Below are 25,462 nucleotides of genomic sequence, written 5' to 3' on the forward strand. Positions count from 1 at the left end.
CATATATATTCACATATCCAAAAAGACAATTCATATGTCCAACAAGTTTATAATCAAAACGACGTAATACTAAAGACAGATCTCCATAGTTATATCCAGAAATAAAAACTAAGTTAAACTCCAAGCCGCTCACGCAGCACGACTATAAACGCCAAAAGCTGGGGATCCGACTTCATGAGCTCCTCAAGGTGCCTTGCCAGCCTATTCGACCTCATCCAAACTGTCATGCGCTAACCCTCACCTCTCTGACATATTATCTACCATTTAGGAGGGAATGGTAGTTGAGACTACCATAGTGAGATTTATGAATCTCAACAAGTAAAGCTCCTATGCTACTAATCGTATAAGTAAACATGCATGACAGTAATATGACATGTATGCTTGATGAACATAAACTTGCTTATGCATGACATGACCTAGAAATATCATAACTTGACATGAACATGGCATACTTTTAAATATAATAACTTGACACGAACATGGCAAACTTTCTTGCATGAATATGAGACATTCATACATATACTTGTTTGATTACATGATAATGGATGCTCTAAGACTCCCTATGAACTGTGTACTCTTGCCAATATCACATCACATCATAAATCCTTACACGAGTTGTGAGTAAGTCATTCATGAAGGCTTTAATCATAGGTAAATTCATAACTTGTACTTGTAGCATGTTTCGGCGACCATCGACATTTGGTACCTGACTTCACTTTGAAAACCAGTTACTTAGGTTTCATTCGAAGTATATTGATTGTACTTCTTCAATCCAAGGGATTCCACTCTAATTAAAAAACTACAGAGTGGATAGGGGAATTCCACTAGGATAATCCTCCATCCTAGCACTTAGGATTGTGATAAAACAAAAAGACTAATGCATGACATAAAAATATTTTTATAATATACTTGTATGCTTATGGTATGGCATTCATGGCATGTGATAGATAATCATGTAACAAAATAAGATGACATGGCATGGTATGTTATAGAAAAATTAGTTAGCATAAAATAAAGCATGAATATAAATAAAAACACCTTATGGCCTTGCATACAGAGTGTCATGTGTAAAGAAGGTGTAGCGTAAAGAAATGTAAGCTGAAATTAGAGACATTCTAGGGTTATAATATCTCACTTAGTCCTCATAAATAATGTAAGCTGAAATTAGAGACATTCTAGGGTTATAGTTTCTCACTTAGTCCTCATAAATACAGAACTTACTAACGTAGGGCCAAATTTGCAAAATATCCTTTAGCTTTTGGAAAATTATAAATTTGCCCCTAAACTTAAGAAAATTTCAAACGGACTCCAAACTTATCAAAATTTACATTTCTCTTGTAAATTTCATCATAAATCCAAATATGAGTTTAGAATTTTTAAAACCTAAACCCAAGTATGAAAACTCCTCTTGGCCGATTCAATCCTAGGTTAAAATCCATGATTTTGTTGTCACTTGGTCAATTAATACACTAACAACATACTTAAACCGAATATAACAACTCTAAAAAATCACATCCTCAGTTCTAAAATCATGTTAAGATACTAAATCTTAAATTTCATAAAAGCTTTAACTCAAAATTTCAAGGAAATGCCTGAAACATCAAAACTAAGTCAAATAAAATCAAATTGGTGTCCTTGGTCTAACACTTATATATCTGCACCAGTGACTCCAAAAGATCATAAATAATACTTCTAAAATTTTCATCAAACAAACCTAGGTGATGGTATGCTGAATAAATTCAAAAATCACAAAACACAACATATGACAATTCGGTTTGCATGAAAGCATTAAACTGAGCATACATGTTTTTGGACTTGAATCAAAGCGACTAGATCCTTGTTTTTCATGCAATAAATCTTGAAATAACACAACTATATACCTATCGTTCAAGTTCTAACTTGATCTAAGAATCATATCTAGCATGTCATAGCAAATAATCCATCAAAATAATCATCAACCCCGAGAGCCTCTATATCATGCCTAAAATCAAACTCTTGCATGTTCCTCAACAATTCAACAAAAATCTAAGTCATAAATCTTAAAAACCTAATCTTAATTGATAGATCAAATATTTAAAAATAAGACTTACAAAAATCATAACTATTGAATGAAGATCCTAAAGCTAAAATCACAACTAAACCAAACAAAATATTTTTTTGAACCAATAGGTTTCTACCACTTTAAAGATCATGCAAAACGTTTTATAAAATCCGAACATACTTTGAATCAAACCATAACTTGTAATAAAAATTATGTAAATACTTGGTCAAACAGAGATCTACACAACTTCTTATCAAAATAACACAAAACTCCCAAGGTTCATCAACAATCATCCAAACTGAACCTTTTCTCCGTCAACACTAATTTTCATCTAACAAATCTCCAAGAAAAATTAACCAATACACTCCCAAGTAACCTAGACTCATTACTAAATAACACGAAAGAGATTTGAACTAATGAAAATACTTACAAAAGCTAGAACCAAGCAAGAACAGAAGCTTCCAGAAAAATTTCCTCTAGCTCTCTCTTGGTTTCTCTTGAAAAATGGATGAAAAAAATGCAAGTGTGAGAAATCAAATGAAGGTGTCATGGACTATAGAGAGAAGGATGAATTGGGGGTTAAATGAATGACCATTGAGGTGAGGTTGGCTTGTGAAAAGAAAGGAGAAAAGACTAAGTGGCTTGTTCTCCTACTACTACTGCCGAGTAGGTGATGAGTTTGATGTGTTGCTTGTTTGTTGCCATAAATGCCACTATTTGTGGTAGAAAATGAAATGGCATGGCAACCAATGGATGACCTTGTAAGAGGGTGGAAGTTTGGTGAAACAAGTAGTTTCGGTGGACTAAAATAGGGCTAACTAGATGCATCCATTTGGGATTTCGGTTATGGTTTGGTTCAATCCTAATTTTTCTTGGTCAAATATAATTACCAAGGGGTAAGAGAGTGGATGAGGGTATAAGAATGTATACTTGAGTGGTTTAAATAAAATTTTGAAAACATATAAACAATAATATATAGATAAAACTTTGCTTCCTCTCGAGGGTTTCCTTGAGTAAAGGCTCTCCCACCTGATGCATGCAGGTTTCCCTTATTTTTCTTCATCTCACTCATTCCTTTGGGAGTAAATGCTATGGATAGTAATCTGGAGAGGATTTATGAACTTATGTCTTTAACAGAAAAGGAGGAGGAAGTCTTGGTGGTGGATGAAGCATCTTTAGATGGTGCATTGGATAGAGGTGGAAGATGTCTATTGTTTAAACTTCACACTGTTAATCACTTTAACAAGGAAGCATTCAAGAAAACGATGAAGAAGCTATGGCATCCTGGTTCTATCTGGGATGTTAGTTCTAATCTGTTTATTGCTGAGTTCGATGATGTCAGGAATAAAGAACGTGTGAAGCGGGAGGGCCCTTGGACGTTTGATAAACACTTGGTGCTGACAAGTGATGTAGAAGGGCTCCAGTAAGTTCATCAAGTGTTGTTCTCTGAGGCATTTTTTTGGGTTCGTATCCATGATCTTCCAATTATGGTTTGGAACTGGAAGATGGGGAATATTATTGGTAAAGAGTTAGGAACGGTGGTGGAGGTGGTTTTGGAGAAGGATGAATTAGCCTGGGGGAATTTATGCGTATTAGAATTGGGTTGGATGTGATGAAGCCATTGCTACATGGAAAAAAACTTTGTGTGGGATCTTCAAATCCTATTTGGGTTTGCTTCTCCCGTGAGCGTCTCCCAAATTTCTGTTATGTATGTGGTCTACTTGAGCAAAGTTATAAGGATTGCAGCCAGGGGATGCTACAGATGGAGCAGTTATTAGTTTCTGCATTCCCACATGGACCATGGCTACGTGTTGGTAATTTTGGTGATTATGGGGTCCTGTGCGTGATAGGCAGATCTTGCAAAACGATGGCCGTATTCCAACAACTCAGGAGAAAGTTTAGGTCACCGATAACTCTTTGGTACATCAGAATATGGCAGTTAATGCAGATAACGCCAGTGAGGAGGATATTGGGGAGCAGAATTCGGCTAACATTCAAAATTGTGATAATGCCCCTAAGTTTTCGTTACAAGGATCAGTGAGATGGAGCATATCTCGGGCCAACAGCTATGTAACAAATTTCTAAGAGATAATTTGGGAGAAAATTTGGGAGAGTTACCTAGTGAAGATTATGCTGATCTTAGTATGGATAGTGATCAACAGAGGGTTAACATTGTCATTTCTTCTGATGAGACTTTTCTAAATGATATGGGCAGGAAGATCATGCAGGAAAAATCAGAAGGTCCCAATAATACATCTCTCTCACATAAATGGAAAAGAGTTTTAAGGCCTCAGTCTCAAAAGTCTCTTTCTGTCAATCATCTACAGAGTTCTAAGAGGACTATCTACTCTGATTCTATGGAAGTGGCTAGAGTTTCCAAGAGACTGAAACTTAAAGCAAAGATTAATGGGGAGAAGGAAGACAACAACCAATAGGTATCGGTGGTGGCTAGTGCACAGCCCCATTGAGATCAATGAAGATCTTAAGTTGGAATACTCAAGGACTTAGGAACCCTTATGGTATTCGTGCTCTTTCAGAAAGAGTTATGTAGAGTTCGATTAAAGTTCAACTGTTGTCTAACTGTTGAAGCTTTGGGGAGAAGTGGAGGCCTAGCACTACTATGGAAGAATGATGTTCAGTTATCTATCCTTAGTTATTCAGCTTCTCACATTGATGCTAAGGTAACTGAAAATTCAAGACAATGGTTCTTAACAGGTGTTTATGGCCAACCTGAAACTGCGAGAAAAATAGAAACTTGGAACTTATTAAGAAGATTGAAAAAGGGTCCCGGATGCTTGGTTAGTCTTGGGAGAATCCGATGAAATGCTAACATCAGAAGGAAAATTGGGGGGGAGAGCCAGACCAGATCAGCAAATGATTGATTTCCAACAAATGTTTCTAGATTGTGAATTAAAAGATCTTGGATTTAATGGAACAAGATATACCTGGTGTAATGGTAGACAAGATGCAACTTAGATCTCTAAGAGGTTGGATAGGTTTGTTGGAAATAGCTATTGGTGCAATCTATTCAATAGGGCTTCAGTCACTCATGGCTCTATATCTTACTCTAATCATCTTCCAATTTGGACAGAGCTAGAAGGTGCAAGCATTAGAAAGGGTGGTTCAAAGCCCTTCAGATTTGAGGCTATGTGGCTTGGGGAAGTTGAATGTTCAAAAATTATCAAGGAGGAGCGGTTCAAGGGTGATCCTCGTAGTGGCCTGCAAGGTGTTACGAGCTGTATTTTTTGCAGCAGTTCAAGACTACAAAGGTGGAATAAGGCAACTTTTGGTAAGGTGTATGTCAAATTGAAAGAAGCTAAAAACAAGCTAGCTCTGGAACAAGAGAAAGATCCAACAATTTTAATAGTTAGTGAGGTTTGTGTTGCTGCTGAACAAGTACAGAAATGGATGGATAGAGAAGAGATAATGTGAAAAAAAAGGTCGAGAGCACTTTGGTTAACTGAAGGAGACCAGAATACAAAATTTTTCCATGCTAAAGCTTCTCAAAGGAAAAAAAAGAACTGCATATCAAAACTGATGGATGATGGGGGCAATTGGAAGGAAGGAGAGCACTGTGATCTCTGGATTATTAACCACTTCTCTTCCTTGTTTACCTCTACATGTTCTCGAGACCAAGAAAACATGATTGATAAAATGGAGAGGAAGGTCTTTACTGAAATGAATGAGGACCTTACTAAAGAATACACAGCAGATGAAGTACTCCAAGCAATGAAAGAGATGCACCCTTCTAAAGCTCCTGGACCTGATGGCATGCCACCTTTGTTCTATCAAAAGTTCTGGCCTGAGATTGGAAGTTTTGTCACTTCTGCTGTGTTAAAAGCTTTGAATTCATATGATTTCCCACATTCAGTAAACCACACATACATCACTCTGCTTCATAAGAAGAAATGCTCTCAAATTGTTAGTGATTTTAGACCCATTAGCTTATGTAATGTCATATATAAGCTAACGTCTAAGGTCATTGCTAATAGAATCAAGCAAATATTACATGTTGTCATCTCAGATTCCCAATCTGCTTTTTTAACTGGAATACTTATTACTGACAATGTGCTTGTGGCCTACAAAGTACTTTATTCCTTGAGGAGGAAAAAAAAAAAAAGGAAAGAAAGGGTTTATGCCTCTTAAGCTTGACATGAGTAAAGCTTATGATAGGGTCGAAAGAAGTTTCCTTGAAACTGTTATGAGAAAGTTGGATTTTCATGATAAACTAGTCCAGTTTATGATGAAGTGTGTTATGACCCATTCTTTCTCTGTGTTAATTAATGGCTCACTAATTGATTTTATAATTCCTTCAAGAGGATTGAGGCAGGGAGACACCATTTCTCCCTACCTATTTCTCCTGTGCACTAAAGGGTTGTTTAGTTTATTGAAGGAGGCTGAGAGATCTAAATCTGTCCCTGGTATCCAAATCTATCTACTCTTTGCAGATGATAGTCTGATTTTATGTGCTGTAGATGTGGATACGACTTCCAAACTACAATCTTTGCTGAATTAGTATGAAGTGGCTTAAGGACAATAGTTAAATAAAGAGAAAACATCAATGGTTTTCAGTGCAAATGTAGATATGGATAAGAAGCAGACTATCATGAACCTTTGGAGCTCTTCTCAACTGCAACAATATGAAAAATACCTAGGGCTGCCTCCTTTGGTAGGCAAGTCTAAACCAAGTGCTTTTGCTTATATTATCAAGCATAAAGTTTGGCTAAAATTGAAAGGGTGGAAAGGAAACATGTTTTCTCAAGGAGGAAATGAGATTCTTCTCAAGGCTGTTGCTTTAACAATTTCATCCTATGATATGAGCTGTTTAAAGCTCCCAACCAAGCTATGTAGTGAGATTGAGAGTATGATGACCAGATTTTGGTGGGGACCAAAAAAGGAGGAAATTAAAGTGCATTGGATAAGTTGGAAGAAAATGTGTCAATCAAAAGCTGTTGGAGGGATGTGATTTAAGGATCTTGAGATCTTTAATATGGCTATGTTGGCAAAACGAGCTTGGAGATTATTGCAGAATAAAGAGAGCTTATTCTATAAGATGTATGCTACTAGATACTTTTCTGATGGAAACTTATTGGAAGCTTCTATTGGTGGGAACCCTTCCTATGCTAGGAGAGGTATATGAGAGGCAAAAAAATTTACTTATGTAAGGTGGTAGATGGAATGTGGGCAATAGAAGATCAATTCACATCTTAAATGATGTTTGGATTCCTGGGATTCGAAATCTGAGGTAGGTTCTGTGTGTTGAAAGTAGTAATCAGAGGGAGGAGCAAACTCGTCAATTGGAGGAGCAGGTCTCTTCTTTAATTGACCTTAGTACCAACCGGTGGGATTTGTCAAAAGTCAGAGCTCTATTCAATCCAAGAATTGCAGATGCTATTCTAAGACTACATCCAAGTGCTTCAGGTGACATGGATAAGTGGATGTGGGAACATGAAAAGTCAGGTAACGTTTCTGTTAAAAGTGCCTACAGATTCTTAAAACCTGTTTAGTGCCTAATTGTGGTGAGCCTTCGAATGTTGTTTTCATGAAGAAATTCTAGAATGCTCTTTGGAGTTTAAAAATACCTCATAAGGTCAAAGTCTTTGCTTGGAGAGTATGCAAGGAAAGTTTACCCTCTAAGACCAATCTTATTAACAGAAAGTTGGATATAAGTGGACAATGTTGTTTCTGTTAACACCAGATGGAACACTTAACCCATGCTTTGTTGTTATGCCCCCTGTTCATGAGATTTGGGTTAAAAAATTTGCTATTTTTACATCACAATTCCATTTCAGATCCTTCATTTCAACAACTATGGAAATATTTTTTAAAGGTTCAATTGATGAATTAGCATATTTCTTTTTAATGGCTTTGGGCTTTTGGTTTAGAAGGAATAAGATGGTCCATGACCATATTTCTTTACCAACACAAGAAGTCATTGGATTTGCCTTCTCAAAGAAGTTGAGGACAGATAATGCAGTGCATCAGAGGGGACTTCATACTTCAAAGAATCTACAATATAGATGGTCTCCACCTTCTCAAGATTCTCTCAAACTCAATATAGATGGGGCCCTGTTTTTTGAGTTGAATAAAACTAGTTTGGGTGCTATATTAAGGAATCATGTAGGGGATGTTCTGATGGCAGTAAGTAGAGCAAAATCTGTGCAACTGGAACTAGAGCAAGTAGAAGCAGCAGCTTTGTTGAGAGGATTACAGTTATGCTTAAATATTGGTATTTCTAAACTGGTTATTGAGAGTGATTGCTTGTTCTTGGTGGAGGAGGTTAACAAGGTGGCTGAATCAAATGCTTCAATCGGGTCAATGGTTACTGACATTAAAAATCTGATGCCAAGATTTCCTCATTGCACAACTCCAACACAACAACATATCAACTAATGAGGCCATCGACTTGCTAGATACGCATGGTCTATTGAAGATATGAATATTTGGTAGAATAGTGTTCCTTCTTTCATTGAGAATGTAATTTTCATTGATCAACACTATTGTACACTATCTTAAAGTTTTATACCTTGATGAAATGAAGTTTTTTCACTATAAAAAAATAAAATGATATATAGATATTTAAAAAATACTTAAAACAAAGAAACATTAAAAAAAAGAAGTCTTAGGTAAACGTACATCTCACCTCATTAACGGGCTTGGCCTTCCATCTCACAGCCCATACAACAATCATAAACAAGTCGATCATAAAAGCTGTGTTCGATTTTCTCAAGTTATTATTAATTCCGAAAGCCAGCGGAGTGTGTGTTTTAAGGATCCGTTCGCCAATCGTTCGACAATTGGTCCCTGAGAAATTTGGGTGCATTGTAAAAGCACGAACTCACTGCTCTCTGCTACTGCTCCCTTCCAAATGAGAGGAAGCATCGGAAGAACGCTCTCTCGGCCCAACCCCATTGGTTTTTCCAATGCCACCAGACAGTCTCTAATCCCTTCTCCACTTCCTCCTCCTCTCCTACCGGTGGCGGGGGTGGTCGTGGCCGGGGACGCGGCTCTGGTTCCCCTCAGTTTGACTTCGCCTCCCCTGGTAAGCCCGAACCTGACGATCCCGAGTCCAAGATCGACCCGTCCCCTCCCGGGATTGGACTCGGGCACGGACACGGCCGTGGCAGACCCGTCCCTTCCTCCCCTACGCTCCCCAACTTCTCTTCATTCATTTCCTCCATCAAACCCCCACCGGCTGGCCGCGGCCATTCAGTTCCCCCACCGCCAGATTCAGCGCCCAAGCAACCTATTTTCTTCAAGAAAGAAGACGGGCCCGCAAACTTGTTGGACGCGGCTAAAAGTTTCACTGACCGGAATCTCCCTCCGAGCATACTCCCTGTATCGACTGGCCGCGGTCGCGGAAAACCCCTGGAGCAACCAAGCCCGGAAGCTCAATTTGTTGAACAGAACCGGCATACCCGAGCCAGGAAAAGCCCTGCCCAAGCCCAAACCCAAGATGAACGAGGAAGAGCGCAGAGGATGACCCGAGAAGAAGCTGTGAAAAACGCGGTGAAGATTCTATCACGTGGTGGTGGAGACGGCGACGGTGACATCGGAGAGAGCATTGGTGGTGTTAGAGGCGGAGGCAGAGGAGGATACAGAGGGAGAGGTGCGCCTTGGCGGGGCCGAGGAAGAGGACTTTACAGAGGGAGGGGGAGGGGCAGGGTTGGGGACTCGAAGGAGGATGCGTATGGAGCGGGGCTCTATCTAGGTGACAATGCCGATGGGAGAAGCTGGCCAAGAGGCTTGGCGTTGAGAACATGAATCAGTTGGTTGAAGGATTTGAGGAGATGAGTGGAGCAGTACTGCCTTCGCCTTTGGAGGACGCCCTTGTGGACGCCATGGATGTTAATTATGCGGTTAGTGATCATGTCATTTGGGTTTTGAACAATTTCTGAATAAATTCTAGTCAAATGAGTTAAGTGCTGCATCTTTTTATATGATCAGCATGTCTCTATGAGAATTCTTTTTTGGCTACAAGTTCTAGTTTTAGCGAATGGGGTCTTTTGTTTTGGATAAATTGGATGAGCAAGTGATTATTGCTTATGGATTACAGATTGAGTGCGAGCCAGAGTATTTGATGGGTGAGTTTGATCAAAACCCAGATATTGATGACAAACCACCAATTCCACTCCGTGATGCACTTGAGAAGATGAAGCCGTTCTTGATGGCATATGAGGGCATTCAGAGTCAAGAAGAGTGGGAGGTAAGATTTTATGGGTCATATGTTATTCAACATTGGTGCTAATTTTATAGTTCCTTTTCAGTCTTGTTCAATTGAATTTTGATGCTCAAGGAATTAAAATATGGTGGGATCATTGAACTTATTCATCTGGTAATGTTGTTGCTTTGTGGCCATCATGAACATAATTTTTCTTAAATGTCCACGAGCCATCTAGCTAGCTTCCGTATATTCTTCTGTTTCGTCAATAGGACTACTGGACTCTACATCAATTCTCGGTGTTGTTCCCTATATGATAGAGCGCATATTGAAGTCAGGTTCATAGAAACGGGCAGACTTGTCACCTATCTAAAAAAAGAGAGAGATGGGCAGACTTGTTGAAAGTGAGAGTGTGTTTTTTTCGGGGGGGAGTATCAGGCTTTCTACGATTTGGGGGTTTTCCATTTAGTGCTTGATTTTTCAGGCTTTTTATTTGTTGAATATGGTCCCCAAGAGAATCATGTAACCTTGGATGCTTTCAAATTTATCCTCTTTAAATGATGTCCCTAATCATATGGCAATTTCTTTTCGTACCTGGTCCTTGACAGTGTCTCTATCCTTTTATAGGTGACTCAGTTACCTTATTTTTTGAACTAATTGGTAGGTAGGTATTACCTACAAAATCGTTATTGTCCTCTGCTATCATATAGGAAACAAGGGATGATAATGAAGTCCAAAATTTGCGGAAGTAAGAACTTGGGTCCTAATTTGATAATGGGTTTAAACTCAGCTCGTCCGAGACAATTTTCCTCTTGTTTGTATTTGTTTCTACTTAAAAAGATTATTTGATGAGAGTGTTTTATGAATGGTTGGTAGACACGGGTAGACTAGTTGAAACTGATAGAGTGGAGGTGGGGAGGTATCGGGCTGTTTTTCAATGATTTGGAGGTTTTTCCTTGAGTAATTAAGATAAAGTTTCAGTACTTATAAAAAAACATTAATATAAAGTTTCAGGCTTTTCGTTTGTTTTATTTGGTACGCAGGAGAATCATTCATTCATGTAACCTAGGACACTTAAAAATTTCTCTCTTCTTTAGATGATGCCCCGAATTTTATGGCGATACCTTTTGGTACTTGACCTCTGACAGTGTTTGTATCACTTTATAGATGACTGAGTGACCTTATTCTTTGTGCTAATTGTTATGTGATTGCCTAGAAGATGGATATTATCTCAGCTCTCATGTAGGAATCAAGCAATGCTATCAAAGTAGCATTTTCAGCCCCCATTCCTTTCTTAAAGAGGAAGGATAAGAAATGCAAAAAAATTGCTGAACAAGGTCAACATACCTCCCGAAGTATACAAGTCTAACATGTGGAATACTATAAAATAATTTTTTAAATATATAATTTACTTTAGATAACTTATGTATGAGGGTCTAGGCCATCCTTAAAGCTTGCGGAATTCTACTATATTCATTCTTTGAACAAATTATAGTTAAATCCTAGGGGAGTTCAAGCTGTAGCAAGACCAAAGGGAGGGTGGTGGCATCAGTAAATTATGAAGTCTAAGATCATAAGTTGGCTTGTCTGAGGGTTGAATGATGCTAACAAGTGCCTTTGGATAAAATATCTGCTTCGCTTTTGGAAGGCTAAAATTGTTTGCTTGCAGGAAACTAAAATGGAGTTTATTTCGAGAAGGACTATTTGGAGCATGTGGGGATCCGAACTTGTAGACAGGACATATCTAGCCTCTTAGGTGGCTTTGCATGGAATGCAGTCATGTGAGATAGAAGAGTGGTGGAAAAAATTAACGAGTGCATTGGGGATTTCAAAGTGGCTTCTTCTTTTCAATCTGTGTAAGATGGCTTCATGTGGGCTTTTGCTGCTGTTTACGGACCAAATCTGAATAGGGAAAGATGCCTCTCATAATGGGGTATCACACATTGCGCTCATTCCCAAGAAATCGGGGGCTTTGGGTATTAAGGAGTATCGCTTTATCAATCTTGTAAATTGGGTGTAGTTCTCACTAGCTGACTAAGTGAGGTATTGGGGATGATTGTGTCGAAACGTCAAATGCTTTTATAGGAGGCCGGAAAATCCTAGATTTGGTACTCATTGCAAATGAATGCTTGGATAGTTGATTAAGATCTGGTGAAATGAGTAATTATGCAAATTGGATTTGGAAAAGGTGACCATGTGAATTGGGGACTCCTACATTACTTACTAGGTATATATGGATTTGGGGCAAGGTGGAGTTCTTGGCTTACGCATTGCCTATCCACGGTTGGATTGTCGATTTTGGTGAGTGGCACTCTACTTGGCTATTTGACAATTCCAGAAACTCGAGACAATGTGATCCTTTGTCTCCTTTATTATTTTTCATTGTAATGGAAGACTTCAATAGAATGTTGTTGGTTGTGATTGGAGGTGGTTTTATGATGGGTTTCTTGATGTGGGGGACACTAAGTAGGACATTCCCTGTATCTCACTTATTGTTTGTAGATGATATATCGATATTTTGCAAGGTAAACCAAATCCAGTCCTTAAGGGCATTCTTATTTTTGAATTCGTTTGTTGTCTAAAAGTCAACTTCTCTTAGTCAGAAATAGTCTCGTTGGGAAATGTTAGCAATGTGTAGTGTTTGGCTAGAACTTTGGGATGCGAGGTAGCTTGTTTGCCTATGAAGTACATTGGCCTTCACTAGCGTGCCCCTCTGAAAGGCCAAGCCAATTTGGGATGATGTAATCGACAAAATTGTGGCAGGATTATAGTTATCAACAGTTGGTCGAACCTCCTTAATCAAGAGTAATCTCGCAAACTTGCCCACATACTTTCCTTCTTCGGTCCCTCTTCCAGCTGGTGTTGTGAGTTGTATTGAGAAGCTTCAGTGTGATGTCCTTTGGAGTAGACTAGGTGAAGAGTTCAAACTTCACCTAGTCAATTGGGGGAATGTATGTTCTCTCTGATTTCATGTGGTTGTTAGTTATTTATTTTTTGATAAGGATTTCATGTTGTTATTGCGATTCGAAGCCTGAGAATGTTCAATCGGGCACTACTGGGGAACTGTTTATAGTGTTATCACCATGAGAGGGAGCCTTGTGGAAGATGGTAATTGACCCCAACTATGGTTGTGCTTGGGGGGTGTTCGATGGAGGTGGCAGGTGCTTATGAACTTGGCCTGTAGAAAAACATTAGGAGGGGATGGGTGATCTTTTCACGATACTCTAGATTTAATTGACCTCCAAGAAGCGAGTGATGAGGGGATTTAAGAAGTGTAGGCTGTTGGTTTTTGAAGAACCTTAATATTTAGCTCCATATCCAAGCATTGGTCTTTAAATTTGTAGCCTATAGATTTTTTGTACGCATGTTATACTGCAATTTACAATATTTTGCCAAGTTGATAGTCTTTGGGCCTGTAGATATTGGTTGTATGAATAGACCTGTTTAGAAAGCGATTTATTCTCTGCTGTTGTAGTTGGTTGGGTTAAGATGCATGATATTATAATATGAATTTGACCATAAGAAAAGGTCGGATGAAATTTTGAAAATGGCTTTCTTTCTTTACTCTTTTTTTTCCACCCATCTTTCCCTCCCCAAGACACTAAAAGGAAAGAAAGTTTAGAGATATGTTATGGAGTTCTAGTTTGTAATGAATGAAGTTGAGGTACTTGAATTTGTACTAGAGCACTACCCTTGATGGACATCTATCAATATCTATGGGGCTTTTTAAACTACCTAAAATTTTAGTTGAGAGGTGAATGGGAACACCTAATAGCTATGGTTAATTTATGTCCAGTAGATTTGTCAGTGACCTTAGATATTGAAGGTCGAGACTTTAGCATTCAAGTTCAGAAGGGTAGATTCTTGGCTGATTTATTTATTTATTTTTGATAAGTAAGAAAAGGATTCTTTGCTGGTTTATTATATAATCAAAGCAGGAAGGCAGATTCATTTTAGAGTTATGCAATGACTAGTGAGTGCATCTCATGTGGACTTCACAAACTGGCTGAGGCATGAGTGAAAGAAGGCTCTCTCCCTCTTTCTCTCAAACAGAGCAAAACTGAAGCGCATGCCTTCCAGCCAAGAACTTTATTGGGGCAGAGGGAGGAGCTTCCTCCCTCTCCTCCTCACCAACCTCAATTTCCTGCAAACCTTTGTCCTTCCTCCGGACTTTTTGTTTGGTTGCATATTTAGTAGGGATGTAAGAAAAAACCGAGAAATTGACCGAACCGAACCGGTCAGATTCGGTTCCTTGGCCCAAAATTTTTAAAATCCAGCTCGGTCCCGATTCTAATGATTTCGGAACCGAATTGGACTGAATGTACTGAAATATATATTTTTAAAATTTTAAAATTATATATATTATACATATTATAATATTAATATAACATGAAATTTTAATCTTATAATGTATGTTTCCTTGATATAAAATTACTCTTAAACATAAATGTTAATATTAAGTTATTATTTATCCTTACATATTAAGTCACATACTTGCATATATAATATGGTATAAGTATGACATATATATATATATATAGATATATAAGTACATTTTTATACATTTTGAAGTGACTTACATATTAAGCTACATACTAACTTACATACTTACATTTTCTAATAAGTTACTTGACAAGTAACATATATACATATATATGTATTGCAGTGACTTAGTACATAAGGGATAATATTTATCAAACCTATCATATGTAGTAAATAACACATATTAGTATATTATATAGCACTTGTTAATTAGAGGATGTGCAATATATTTTGAGTTGAAAATAATGTTTTGGGCTCTAAAACTCGTTTAGGCTAAAAGAATTATTCATTTGGGTTAGAAAAACCAGCCCAACAAAAAAGCCTAAAATCGAATCACCATGCAAAACCGAACTGGACCGAAAAACTGGAAATTCTGGTTCCCTGGGTGAACCGGTTGGTTTCGGTTCTCAGAATCTCAAAACCGACATAGGGTGCATTTGGGAACACAAGTGTTCTAAGATATTTCCTTCATAAACATCACTTAAACACAAAATACTTTGCAATTTCAAATTTTCAACATTACCTAATTATTAAAATTTTCCAAACTCTCAAACAAAACACAAAAAAAAAAAAAAATACCATTTTATAAATTTCAAAACAAAAATAATATTAAATGAACTTTTTCTTTCATTTCCCAAAATCCAATAAAACATCTTAACTAAACCATTTCACTACTATTCACAGAAATTCTAAGGTTGTATTTGGTTGTTGGAGTGAGCTCAACTCATCCTAAACTAATCATTGATGAGACCCACTACTTTTTCTACTTCCCATAAAAAAGGTAAATTCATATTAACGTACTTCATACATTCAAACACATATTTCAACCTATTTACATTCAAACACATCTCAATGGGACCCACAAAATACTACTATTCACAGATCAACTTAGATCACCTCAGCATCCAAATGCAGCCTAAGTATCCAAACAACCCCTTAGACCGATTTGGTTCACTTGTACGTCCAAAATTGGACTGAATTGATTACACCCCAAATATTTAGCCATTTTTTTGAACTTTTGTAGGAAGATGCTTGTATCTCGATCTATTGCCCTCCGACCCCCACCAGCCACCACACGCCTACCCTATCCATTCCCCTCGCCGTATGAATTCCAGTGACCCTTGCCCCATCCTCAAAGGATGAACGTGTGATCCACAAACGTGGATCTCAAAGGCAGTGTGCATGGATCACGCATGCCATCATTTCCTCCTGTCAAAATCCACAAGCCACCACCCCCCTTCAGCCTCGAGCATGTGGCGCCCAACTGCCTTCTCTTCGTTGCCTTTCCAACCAACCACCCACTGCCCCCTACCCACCCACACGAGCTGTCGCCTGAAACTCTCTAGAATAACTGCTTGCAGCCACCTGTTCTTCCAAACACAGTCTCACTTGGGCATCTGATTTGGGTTATCTTTTGTTCCTATTTTGTTTTGGGGAAATTTGGTCAGTATTCCCCGATGCTTTGCCCTGTTTCAGATTTGCCCCATGTACAAAATTTTGAAGATAACACCTTATGCTATGACAAACTTGAAATATGGTCCCTCTGCCTCAAATTCCACTGACTTCATGGAAAGTTCTAATTTTTTAAATATACTGATATTTTTTAATTTTTAATTTTAATAGATTTAAATAAAAAAGGAAAAATTATACAATTATAAAATTATAAAAAAACGACTAGAGGACTGGTAGGGAAGGGAAGCCCTCCCCGCCAGCCACCATAGGGGGCTGAATCTGGCCTCCCCATGCTGTCACAGGCCTCGAAGTCTTGCATGTTGCCATGTAAAAGGGGGACCAAATTTCTAGTCTGTCGTAGCACATGGGGTAATTCGTCAAAATAAATTCCATGGGGTGAATATCAAAAGTGGCAAGCACAAGTGGTCAATGGTCAAATTTCCCTTTATTTTGTCGCTTTTTTTGGAAGCTTGATCTACCATCACTTATAAAAAAAATAAAAAGGCTCAATATACCAAGATCTTCAAAGTGCCTAGGTTCTCCTTCACTTTGCGAGAACATGTGTTTTCTTTTGGTGGGAAGTGGCTTTTGTCCACCTACCCTATCCGGGACTACGCAGATGTGGGATTGGTGATCTTAAACTATTGTCTCGATCTAGTCGAAGTCAGTGCTCCTATTGCAAGAAGCACCTGCAATAGATTATTTAAAGCAATCCAATCAACGGATTGCTTCAACAATTACCATACGGTGACCAACTATGGGACCGAATCAATCATTTGATACCATTACCTGATTTTTTTTTTACTTGCTTTGTATCTAGTGTTTTGTGGGAATTGTCAGGGAACTTCACCCCTCCTAATGTACATCTCTTTTTGTTAATAATGAAGTTATTTTGCTCCAAAATTAAAAGAAGGGGCTGACTTCCCATTGATAGACTTGTGTTATTGAGATCATTGTTTGTTTGGATGTGAGGATGGCAATTATTGTTGGTCTTTTGTTGGATTTTCTACACTGGTATTTTAAGTTTAGGGAATACTTTGTATGCAGCCTGTGAAGTTATGTTGTTCTTTTCTGTTTATTTTTCAAGTATAGTTTATTTACTCATCCAAATATCAATAGGGAAGTTATAAATCTTATATGCATTATCTTCAGATTACAAAATGTCAGTCAAACATTTAACATTATTGCCTATATGCTATTTGATTTAAGGGAATGATTTAATGTGCTTTGAAATGTTATATTTTGGTGGGAATAATGGTACAACACTTGTGAACAGTGCAATTTTTCACTTTTTTTTTTTTTTTTTAAATTAAAAAATGTGTCCAGCTCTTTTCTTTCTTCATCTTTCTGACCTTTCTCATTTTATTAGGAAATCATGAAAGAGACAATGGAGAGAGTTCCATTGTTGAAAGAGATTGTCGATTACTATAGTGGACCGGATAGGGTAACTGCAAAGCAGCAAGAAGAAGAGTTAGAAAGGGTTGCAAAAACTGTTCCTATCAGTGCACCCGATTCTGTAAAGCGGTTTGCTGACCGTGCAGTTATTTCTCTTCAGGTTAGTATTTGGCCTTGGCATCCCGAATCTCTTGTTATTTCTACAATGTGCATGAGTTTCTCTTTGTAGGGTACTTGCACCTCTCTCCTCCCTCCCTCCCTCCCTCCCTCTCTCTCTCTCTCTCTCTCTCTCTCTCTATATATATATATATATATATCCAAGGTCTGTTTTATCTGTCTATTGGTTCCTACAAGCAACACATTTATGTGTATGTTCAGTGCTATCTATCCCACTGTCTGTTAAAGGGGCTATAGTCGGTGTCACTTTGGCATCTTTTTACTGACAAGCATATTGTATTCCCGCATGGGCAAAACAGTCTTGAGACCTGTGATAAGGCACATTTTTGGGCCCGTGTCTGCCTTCTAGAGGCTTGGGACAACAGGCACCATTTTTTAGCACCTAGACCATTTTTACTTATTTATTCACCACAATTGATCTCATCTGTTCAGTTGTTAAATGAAAGATCTAGTGATTGCTTCTCACTTGACGTGAAGCAAACTCTTTACTTCCATACTCACAAAGTATTTACTCCCCAAACTACTGGAAAGTCTCCGGATTCAGATATTGTAAATGGTGAACTTGGACAATGTTTCTCTTTGACAAGTGTCTAACAGTGTTTTAACTACGATGTCATTTATAATAATATAAGGAAAAGGTATGACAGATCATTCTGTTGGACATCAAGAGACTTCGATAGATGATATGATTACAAATATTCAGAGACTTATTTTATCCTGCTGCAAAATGTAGAGAACATTTTCTTTTGTTTGGCATGACTCCTCTTATACATCGTATCTGCTAATACTTTTTGCTGGTCCAAATGTCTTGCATCTTAAGTAGGCCGTCAGAGGCTGGTTCTAGATGATTTGGGTTGGTGGTTACGGACCACTATTTAAAATTGTTCTTCAATTGTAAACGTACATGCTAAGATCATAAATGTTGAAAATATCATGAATTTTTAGTGATGTAATCATTTGTGGTTGGAACTTGTCGGTTTCTAAGGCCAGATCCAGATTCTTAATTCTGCCTTCACCTGTGTTAGATTCTCCTTGAAATTTGTTCATCATGTGTCATTCAGGTTGTTGGCAATGATTATTAGTCAGAAAAAGTAAAATTTTATTAATTAGGAGCAACAATGTCTTCTCTCATCTTCTTTTTACCCTTGTGCCGACAAGGGTAAAAGGGAAAAAGATATTAATTGAGATGAAAGCTAGAGATTAAGTAGACAAGGTGGGCTTAAGACAAAAGTCAGTCCTTAAAATATTAGCATGTCAGGCCCAAATTGATTGGACTTCTCTTATTAATTGTGGTTTTTGTGTCCAACCTATGTTTGCTTGAGTATCAGAAACACGATCAGGACCATACTTTTTGACATCCATTTTAGTTGATAAATTATACTGATAATTTCAATCAGCAACGTTTTTATCTACATTTTTTATTGGATAAAGAAATTGTTAATGCTACAGAATGCCTGCCTTGATGTGGTATGGTCACTGACAATGCTGGAACAAGGCAAGAATTTAACCAAGTTGAACTTACTGCATGTAGCTTGGCAAAGCGTTTAATCTTTTATTGCATATATATTTAATCTAAGACATTGTACTTAATCCATTTTAGACTTTTGTTGGATGGCCATTGTGTTGTTGGAATATGAAATGCATGCAAATGATCGGCTTTCAATAATAATTTGCAGAAACTGTGAGTTTGATGTACTTGCACATGAAATTTTTGTATAGCTGCAAGTGTAGGTTTTTATGGTCATAATTTTTTGCTTTCGCTTTCCAATTTCAAACAAGCTAATAGGGAATAAGCAATCCTGAGCTTACTACATAGAGATGTCCATTTGAACTAGATTTATTTGGAATGTGTTGCTTGGATGTTTGACACAAGAAAATTTTGCAACGCAGAGCAATCCTGGCTGGGGATTTGACAAGAAATGCCAGTTCATGGATAAGCTTGTGGGGGAGGTTTCTCATCATTACAAATAATCTATGAAAACTCATCTTGCCTTGATATTGAGCTTCTAGTTGATTGGCGCATAAGGTACGACATTCTCAGGAATGGTAGGCGTGGTTGATGATACCTGTTATGTAGACTAGAGAAACTATTTTGATTATGCTATAGCTATAATTTTTTTAATTCCAGGATTTTGCGCCTTAGCTCTTAGCTCTTTTACTGTTTAACAGTTGTCTTTCAAGTTCCTTTTGCAAGGATTACGCCATTCATGAAATAATTTTGCTTGGCATTAGGCATAATGGCATCTGAATGATGTCCTTACCGTTATCAAATTCATACTCAAGAAATTGCTAGAACTTGTTGCACTGCTTCAATTGTTCCTGTTAAATTTTATCAAACCAACTCCAGAAATGTGGAAAGCCACTTGCATGTTCTTTTCTTTCTTTCCTTCTTTTGTTTTTTGTTTTGATTTGTTTTGTTTTTATATTTTGTTTTGTTTTGTTTTTTTTTTGAGAGAGAATGCTGAATCCTTCTCGCTGCACCTCTTTCAAGTAATGTTTCTAAAGGGTGGCTGATAATTTCAATCCGTCCTTGTTTGGTTACACAGTTAAGATGATATGAGATGTTTTGTTGAAAGTTTAATAAAATATTATTATAATATAATTTTTTAATATAATTTTTGTTTTGAGATTTGAAAAAATTGAATTGTTTATCATATTTTGTGGGAGAGTTTAATAAAGTTGTAATAATTATATGAGATCAGATGAAATGTTTGAAATATTCAGCTTTGTCTCCAGTGAGCTGAGAAGGGTTTTCTTACGGACCAGAGATCTTCTTGTTATCATTTTTTTTTTGGAAGTGATTATATTCATTAAAAATAGAGTAGTTACATGTAACGCACTACTATCACAATTTCATCCTACTTTATAAATGTGACACTTAATATTTGAATCATATATTATTTCTCATCATATAGGGATAAAAACAGGATAACGATATAGGATGTTAATTTTTCTTAAAAATATATTGGAATTAAGAACGTATTTTTAAACTTGTTTTCTTAGGATATTTTTTTATCAGTAAACAAAGAATTTTATAGATGATAGATAGGCATTATGCAAGTACATGGGACATATAGAAAAGCGACTATTGATATTCATTCCATTAAAATCTATTAACAATGTAATAAAGTACTAAAATGTGAGTTCTAATTACCGCTTCTGATCCTCTAAACTTCTTCCATTTTACTTCCTCCAAAGACACAATCATAGGCAAATTGAGACCATCTTCCATTGAGCATTACCACGGAAGCAAATCCCATTTTAGAAAATAATGAATTTCATAGAATCATGGCAACCTCAAAGTGAAGCAATAATAAGTGATTAATAGTCTTTCCACTCTTTTTGAACCTACAACACCAATGCATTATAATAATCTAGCATTTAAAGGATTTCAGATATAATTGCTCTTTCTCAAATCATCTACAGTGATCTCTTTCAAGGATGCTGTTATATAAAGTACCTTTACCATAGTCTCCCATGGGAATGAGCTTGCATTGTACATGATGAGAGACTTGTAGGGCTAGGTACAAGACAAGCTTCTTACAAGTCTTTTTTAAAAAAGTGGAAATGGATCTCAATAATAAATAATAATTTTTTTTTTTTTTTTTTACACTTTTGTAAGGTAGAGCGAGGTTCGTTTATTTCGGATTTGTACAAATCATTTCACTCGTAGGAAACGGATGGTAAACTTCTATTTATTTTTAAAAGATTGGATGATCTTATTAGCCTCTCCCACCCTTCAGGATTTGTAAATATATTGGGTCTAAATATTTATGAGAGGGTTACTTTTCTAATGTTGTTTTGGTATTTGTTACATAAATTGATGTAAAACTTTAAGATGAAAATTATTCAGAACGATTTGGTGTATTAAATGTTTGAATTGAGAGTGAGAAATTTTCTACCGTAACTTTGAATCACCCAAACATTAAATAATAAAAAAATAAAATAAGAAGATTATACTTTGCTATAACTGAGTTTTTCCCTCGTTTATATCAAGGTGTTGGAATACCTTATGGTGCCCCCAATAAGTTGGCGGCCCGGATCTTTAACTTTCCTCTTTTCAACAAAACAATCAAGTCATAACCCAATAACTATAGTAGGTAATTGACGCAGGACAAGATTAGAAATATTCTGCCAGCTACTTAATCAATAGAGATTATAGAATTTAGATTGAAAAGAGACCTAAAGAATAAAAAGATAACTCTAAGAGAGATTTTATTCATCAAATTTGAAAATCGGATTCTAAATCCCACAGGTCGGGCTCAAACAATTATGGAAATCTATAATTATGAGAATGTTGCTCAAAATGAAAAATCCTAATTATTACAGAAAAATAGATGTGTGAAAAAATAAGAATCTTGCAAAAAATCTAGCCAAAATCGGAATTAAATTCATCTTTAAAAGTTAAAATGAAATATTTCCTTAAAAGGTAAAAAACACTGTAAGTTCATGGTTTCAAGTAGGCCCATTGTGCAGGCCCCCACACCTGGCCCGCATCTGGCCCATCTACCTGACCCCTGCATTTGGCCCATCCGACCCTAGTGGAAGGGCGGGTGGCATTTTGTTAAGGGTGCGGCTATTATGCCACCCCAACTTGACTGCCGGGCGATAAAGTTTTTTTTTTCATATTTTTTTAATACATTTAAATATTTAAAAAAATAAAAAATTTTGACCAGCGGTCAAATAGAGTGGGCAAAGTGGGAAGAGAAAATAGTTTTTTTTTTTTTCCTTTTGTTAAACAGTTAGAAGCAAGTGTGAGGTGCGAGTCTATAGCCCCACGTGCCTGCCTGCATAGGCTATATAAGAAACGAAAGCCTAACTTTGTCATTTCTTCTCTTCTCTCTCAATCCCTCCTATCCTCCTCATCTTCTTCATCGCCTCCTTTGTTGCTGACCCCAGCTTCGCAGCATATCTTCTCCTCCCCCCTACCCCTCTCCCCCCTCCCCCCCCTATGTGGAAGCTGGGGACGGGCGGGCAATAGGCCTAATTTAAAGAGGAAAAGATTAATTTTGGGATCAAAATACTGATCACTAGGCATAGCATGATGATCATGATGTGAATGCCGAAGTTATGCCCAAAATATGAACATGTGCACAATATTAACTAATTTCGAGGAATTTTTGTCATTTCTTGTTGTAATACCTTGAGCATTAAAAGCCCACTTAGAGCACCAGTTATGGACTCAACAAAGTTAAATTATAGCCAAATAATAACTAAAGTGCAAGATAATGTGTTACAATTGGCTCAACAAATCAACAGTGATTTTAACTTTAAGTTAAATCACTAGCTAAATTTGTTGAGCCAAAGGAGCTAGCCAAATAATTTTTTTAGACTAAAATATTCACTTGAGTTGAAGTGAATAAAATTGTTGAGGAAATGTTATGTTTTATAGTAGAATAATATAGCCGTTGGAGAAATATATCCGTTAAAAAAATATAAGTTAAAAAAATATATCCGTTGAAGAAATATAGTCATTGGAATAATATGAACGCTAGAAAATTAATAGGTAGTTTTTTAATAACAAATAAATATTCAAATTATAATTATAACTAAAAAGTTCAAAATCAATATTTTATTAGATAGTGAAAGATTTCTTGAGCCTGTTATTTGATGATGTTGAAAAGTGGCTAGTTAAATTTGTAAAAGTGAATTTCTTAGTCAAATTTTGGCTAAAGTTTGTTGAGCTCATAACTAGTGCTCTTAGTAGTTTAGGAACTCCCCCTCCCCCTACGAGATACTGATAAGACCTTCAATCAACAACTAATAGAATATATGAAAACAACACTTAAAAGTATATATAATAGACGTATATGTTGAAAGAACCTATAAGTACCTAATAGTGTATTGGTTCCATACTAGATATTAGAAACGAACGTTAACCCCGTAAGTCCCCCTCACGATATAGGGAAAGCAAGCGAACTCCTTAGTTACCGTTCTGTTAAGGTAAGGACTGGCTTGCCTATGGAAAGAGCAGACCGTCTGCAACACCAACGACTGAACCTACTTACAGCTAATTCAGTTACTTTGGTTGTAAATATAACTCGAACTCCTTATTGCGCGTTTTGTTATGTCAAGGTTAAAGAATACCATGCATTCAAATAGTACTCCTAATGCGAAAGCGTTCGCGTCTCATACCCATGAGTCACTTCACTTCCTTATAGAATAGTCACAAGTTTAGAGCAGGGTTTCCTGTTACTAATTAATCTTTTTTAATCAACTCGTTTCAGGGGCGCATCCCTCTAAACCCCCTGTTTCATGGAGATCCTCCCCTCGAACTTTATGCAAAGCTATATATATTAAAGCTAGTTCAGTATTTGATTATTTATTCTCGAACAATAGTTAAAATTAGTCTATATTATATTTTGGTTGCCAATTATTATATTAGTTTATGTTATATTTTTGTTGCAAGTAGTTCATATTATTAACAAATGGTGTATCTTCTTTTATAAAAATTGATCCAAAGAACTTTGTATGGACGAGTAATACGGGACCGAGTAAAAGCCCTGTCAAATGGTAAAGAAAACAAAAAACCTTAGGTAAGCTCGGCCCTGGGTGGGCATAGGTTCAAATAGAGTAAAGATATACTGAGGAAAGGCTTAGGTAGGCCAGAATAATTAATGCGTCGTTTGGGGGAGTAAGGGCATAGGGGTAGGGCTGTAAGTCGGCCGGTCCGGACCGAGAAAACTGACCGGACCGACAGGTTCGATCCGAACCGGACCGGATAAAAAATAACAACTATTGGTTTCGGTCCTTAGAATATAGGATTTTCGGTCTTCGGTCCGGTCCTGGGTTAATGGGTTTTCGGACCGGACCGACCGAAAAAAAATTAAATTATATATATATTTATATAATAATTGTATAATAAATTATGTAATTTTCATCTATCCTACCCCATGGTCCAATTAACCTATCATCAATTCAACACTAACTAATTACTAAACATCTACAACTACAAGACTACATCTATGATCTATCTAGATTCTAAGTTATTAGATAACATTTTTTAATATATCTAAGTTGTAAGTATATATAAAGCAATTAAAAGTAACTAATGTAAATTATAATTAACTTCATGATTCATGTATGACATGAATATCAATTAACTCACCTATCACTAATTCACCATTAATTAATTTATAAGTTAGAACTGTCATAAATTATAATACATTGACATGCTCTAAGTTAGTAATAAAGTAACAATTAACATCATCAATATAATTATAACTAAACTAAATTTATAACTAAATCAATGTAAGTCTATAAGTTATTATAACTAGTAAGTAGTAACTACAAGTCTACAAGTCTATATATAGTATCAATACTACTAATACTATGACTAATGAGTATTACTAATGAGTAATGAGTAATGAGTAATGACCATATCACTGATTCACTATGACTCTACCAAGTACCAGCATATATTACTAATTTACTACTAGTAATTTAGTATAGTATAGTCCATAATTTAGTATCAATGTCTTATTATATAATATATATTCCATAATATATAACATATATAATTATATTATTAGTATCACTATTAGAGTATAATATATAATATTATCATTAATTATTTTTTCAATGAGTTAAAAGAATAATCACCATTAAATAGTTTAATTAATTTTACTAATTTAAATAATTTTTTTAATTAATTTATGTGACAAAAAGATAAAAAAATCACAAGTTTAAAACAC

General features: G+C 36.5%; 1 protein-coding gene across 1 annotated transcript; it reads left to right on the forward strand.

Annotated features, from left to right (window-relative positions):
- The first annotated feature begins 5,578 nt into the window (after positions 1-5,578).
- Positions 5,579-20,146, forward strand: LOC121242268. The gene is given in 8 exon segments (XM_041140158.1): positions 5,579-6,127; positions 7,291-7,501; positions 7,872-8,362; positions 8,873-9,764; positions 9,767-9,900; positions 10,098-10,247; positions 17,566-17,751; positions 19,659-20,146. Coding segments are annotated over 8 exon segments (2,694 nt in total). The 3' UTR covers positions 19,740-20,146.
- Positions 20,147-25,462: the final 5,316 nt, after the last annotated feature.

This window comes from Juglans microcarpa x Juglans regia, chromosome 8D (genome assembly GCF_004785595.1).
Source record: "Juglans microcarpa x Juglans regia isolate MS1-56 chromosome 8D, Jm3101_v1.0, whole genome shotgun sequence".
Lineage (NCBI taxonomy): Eukaryota > Viridiplantae > Streptophyta > Magnoliopsida > Fagales > Juglandaceae > Juglans > Juglans microcarpa x Juglans regia.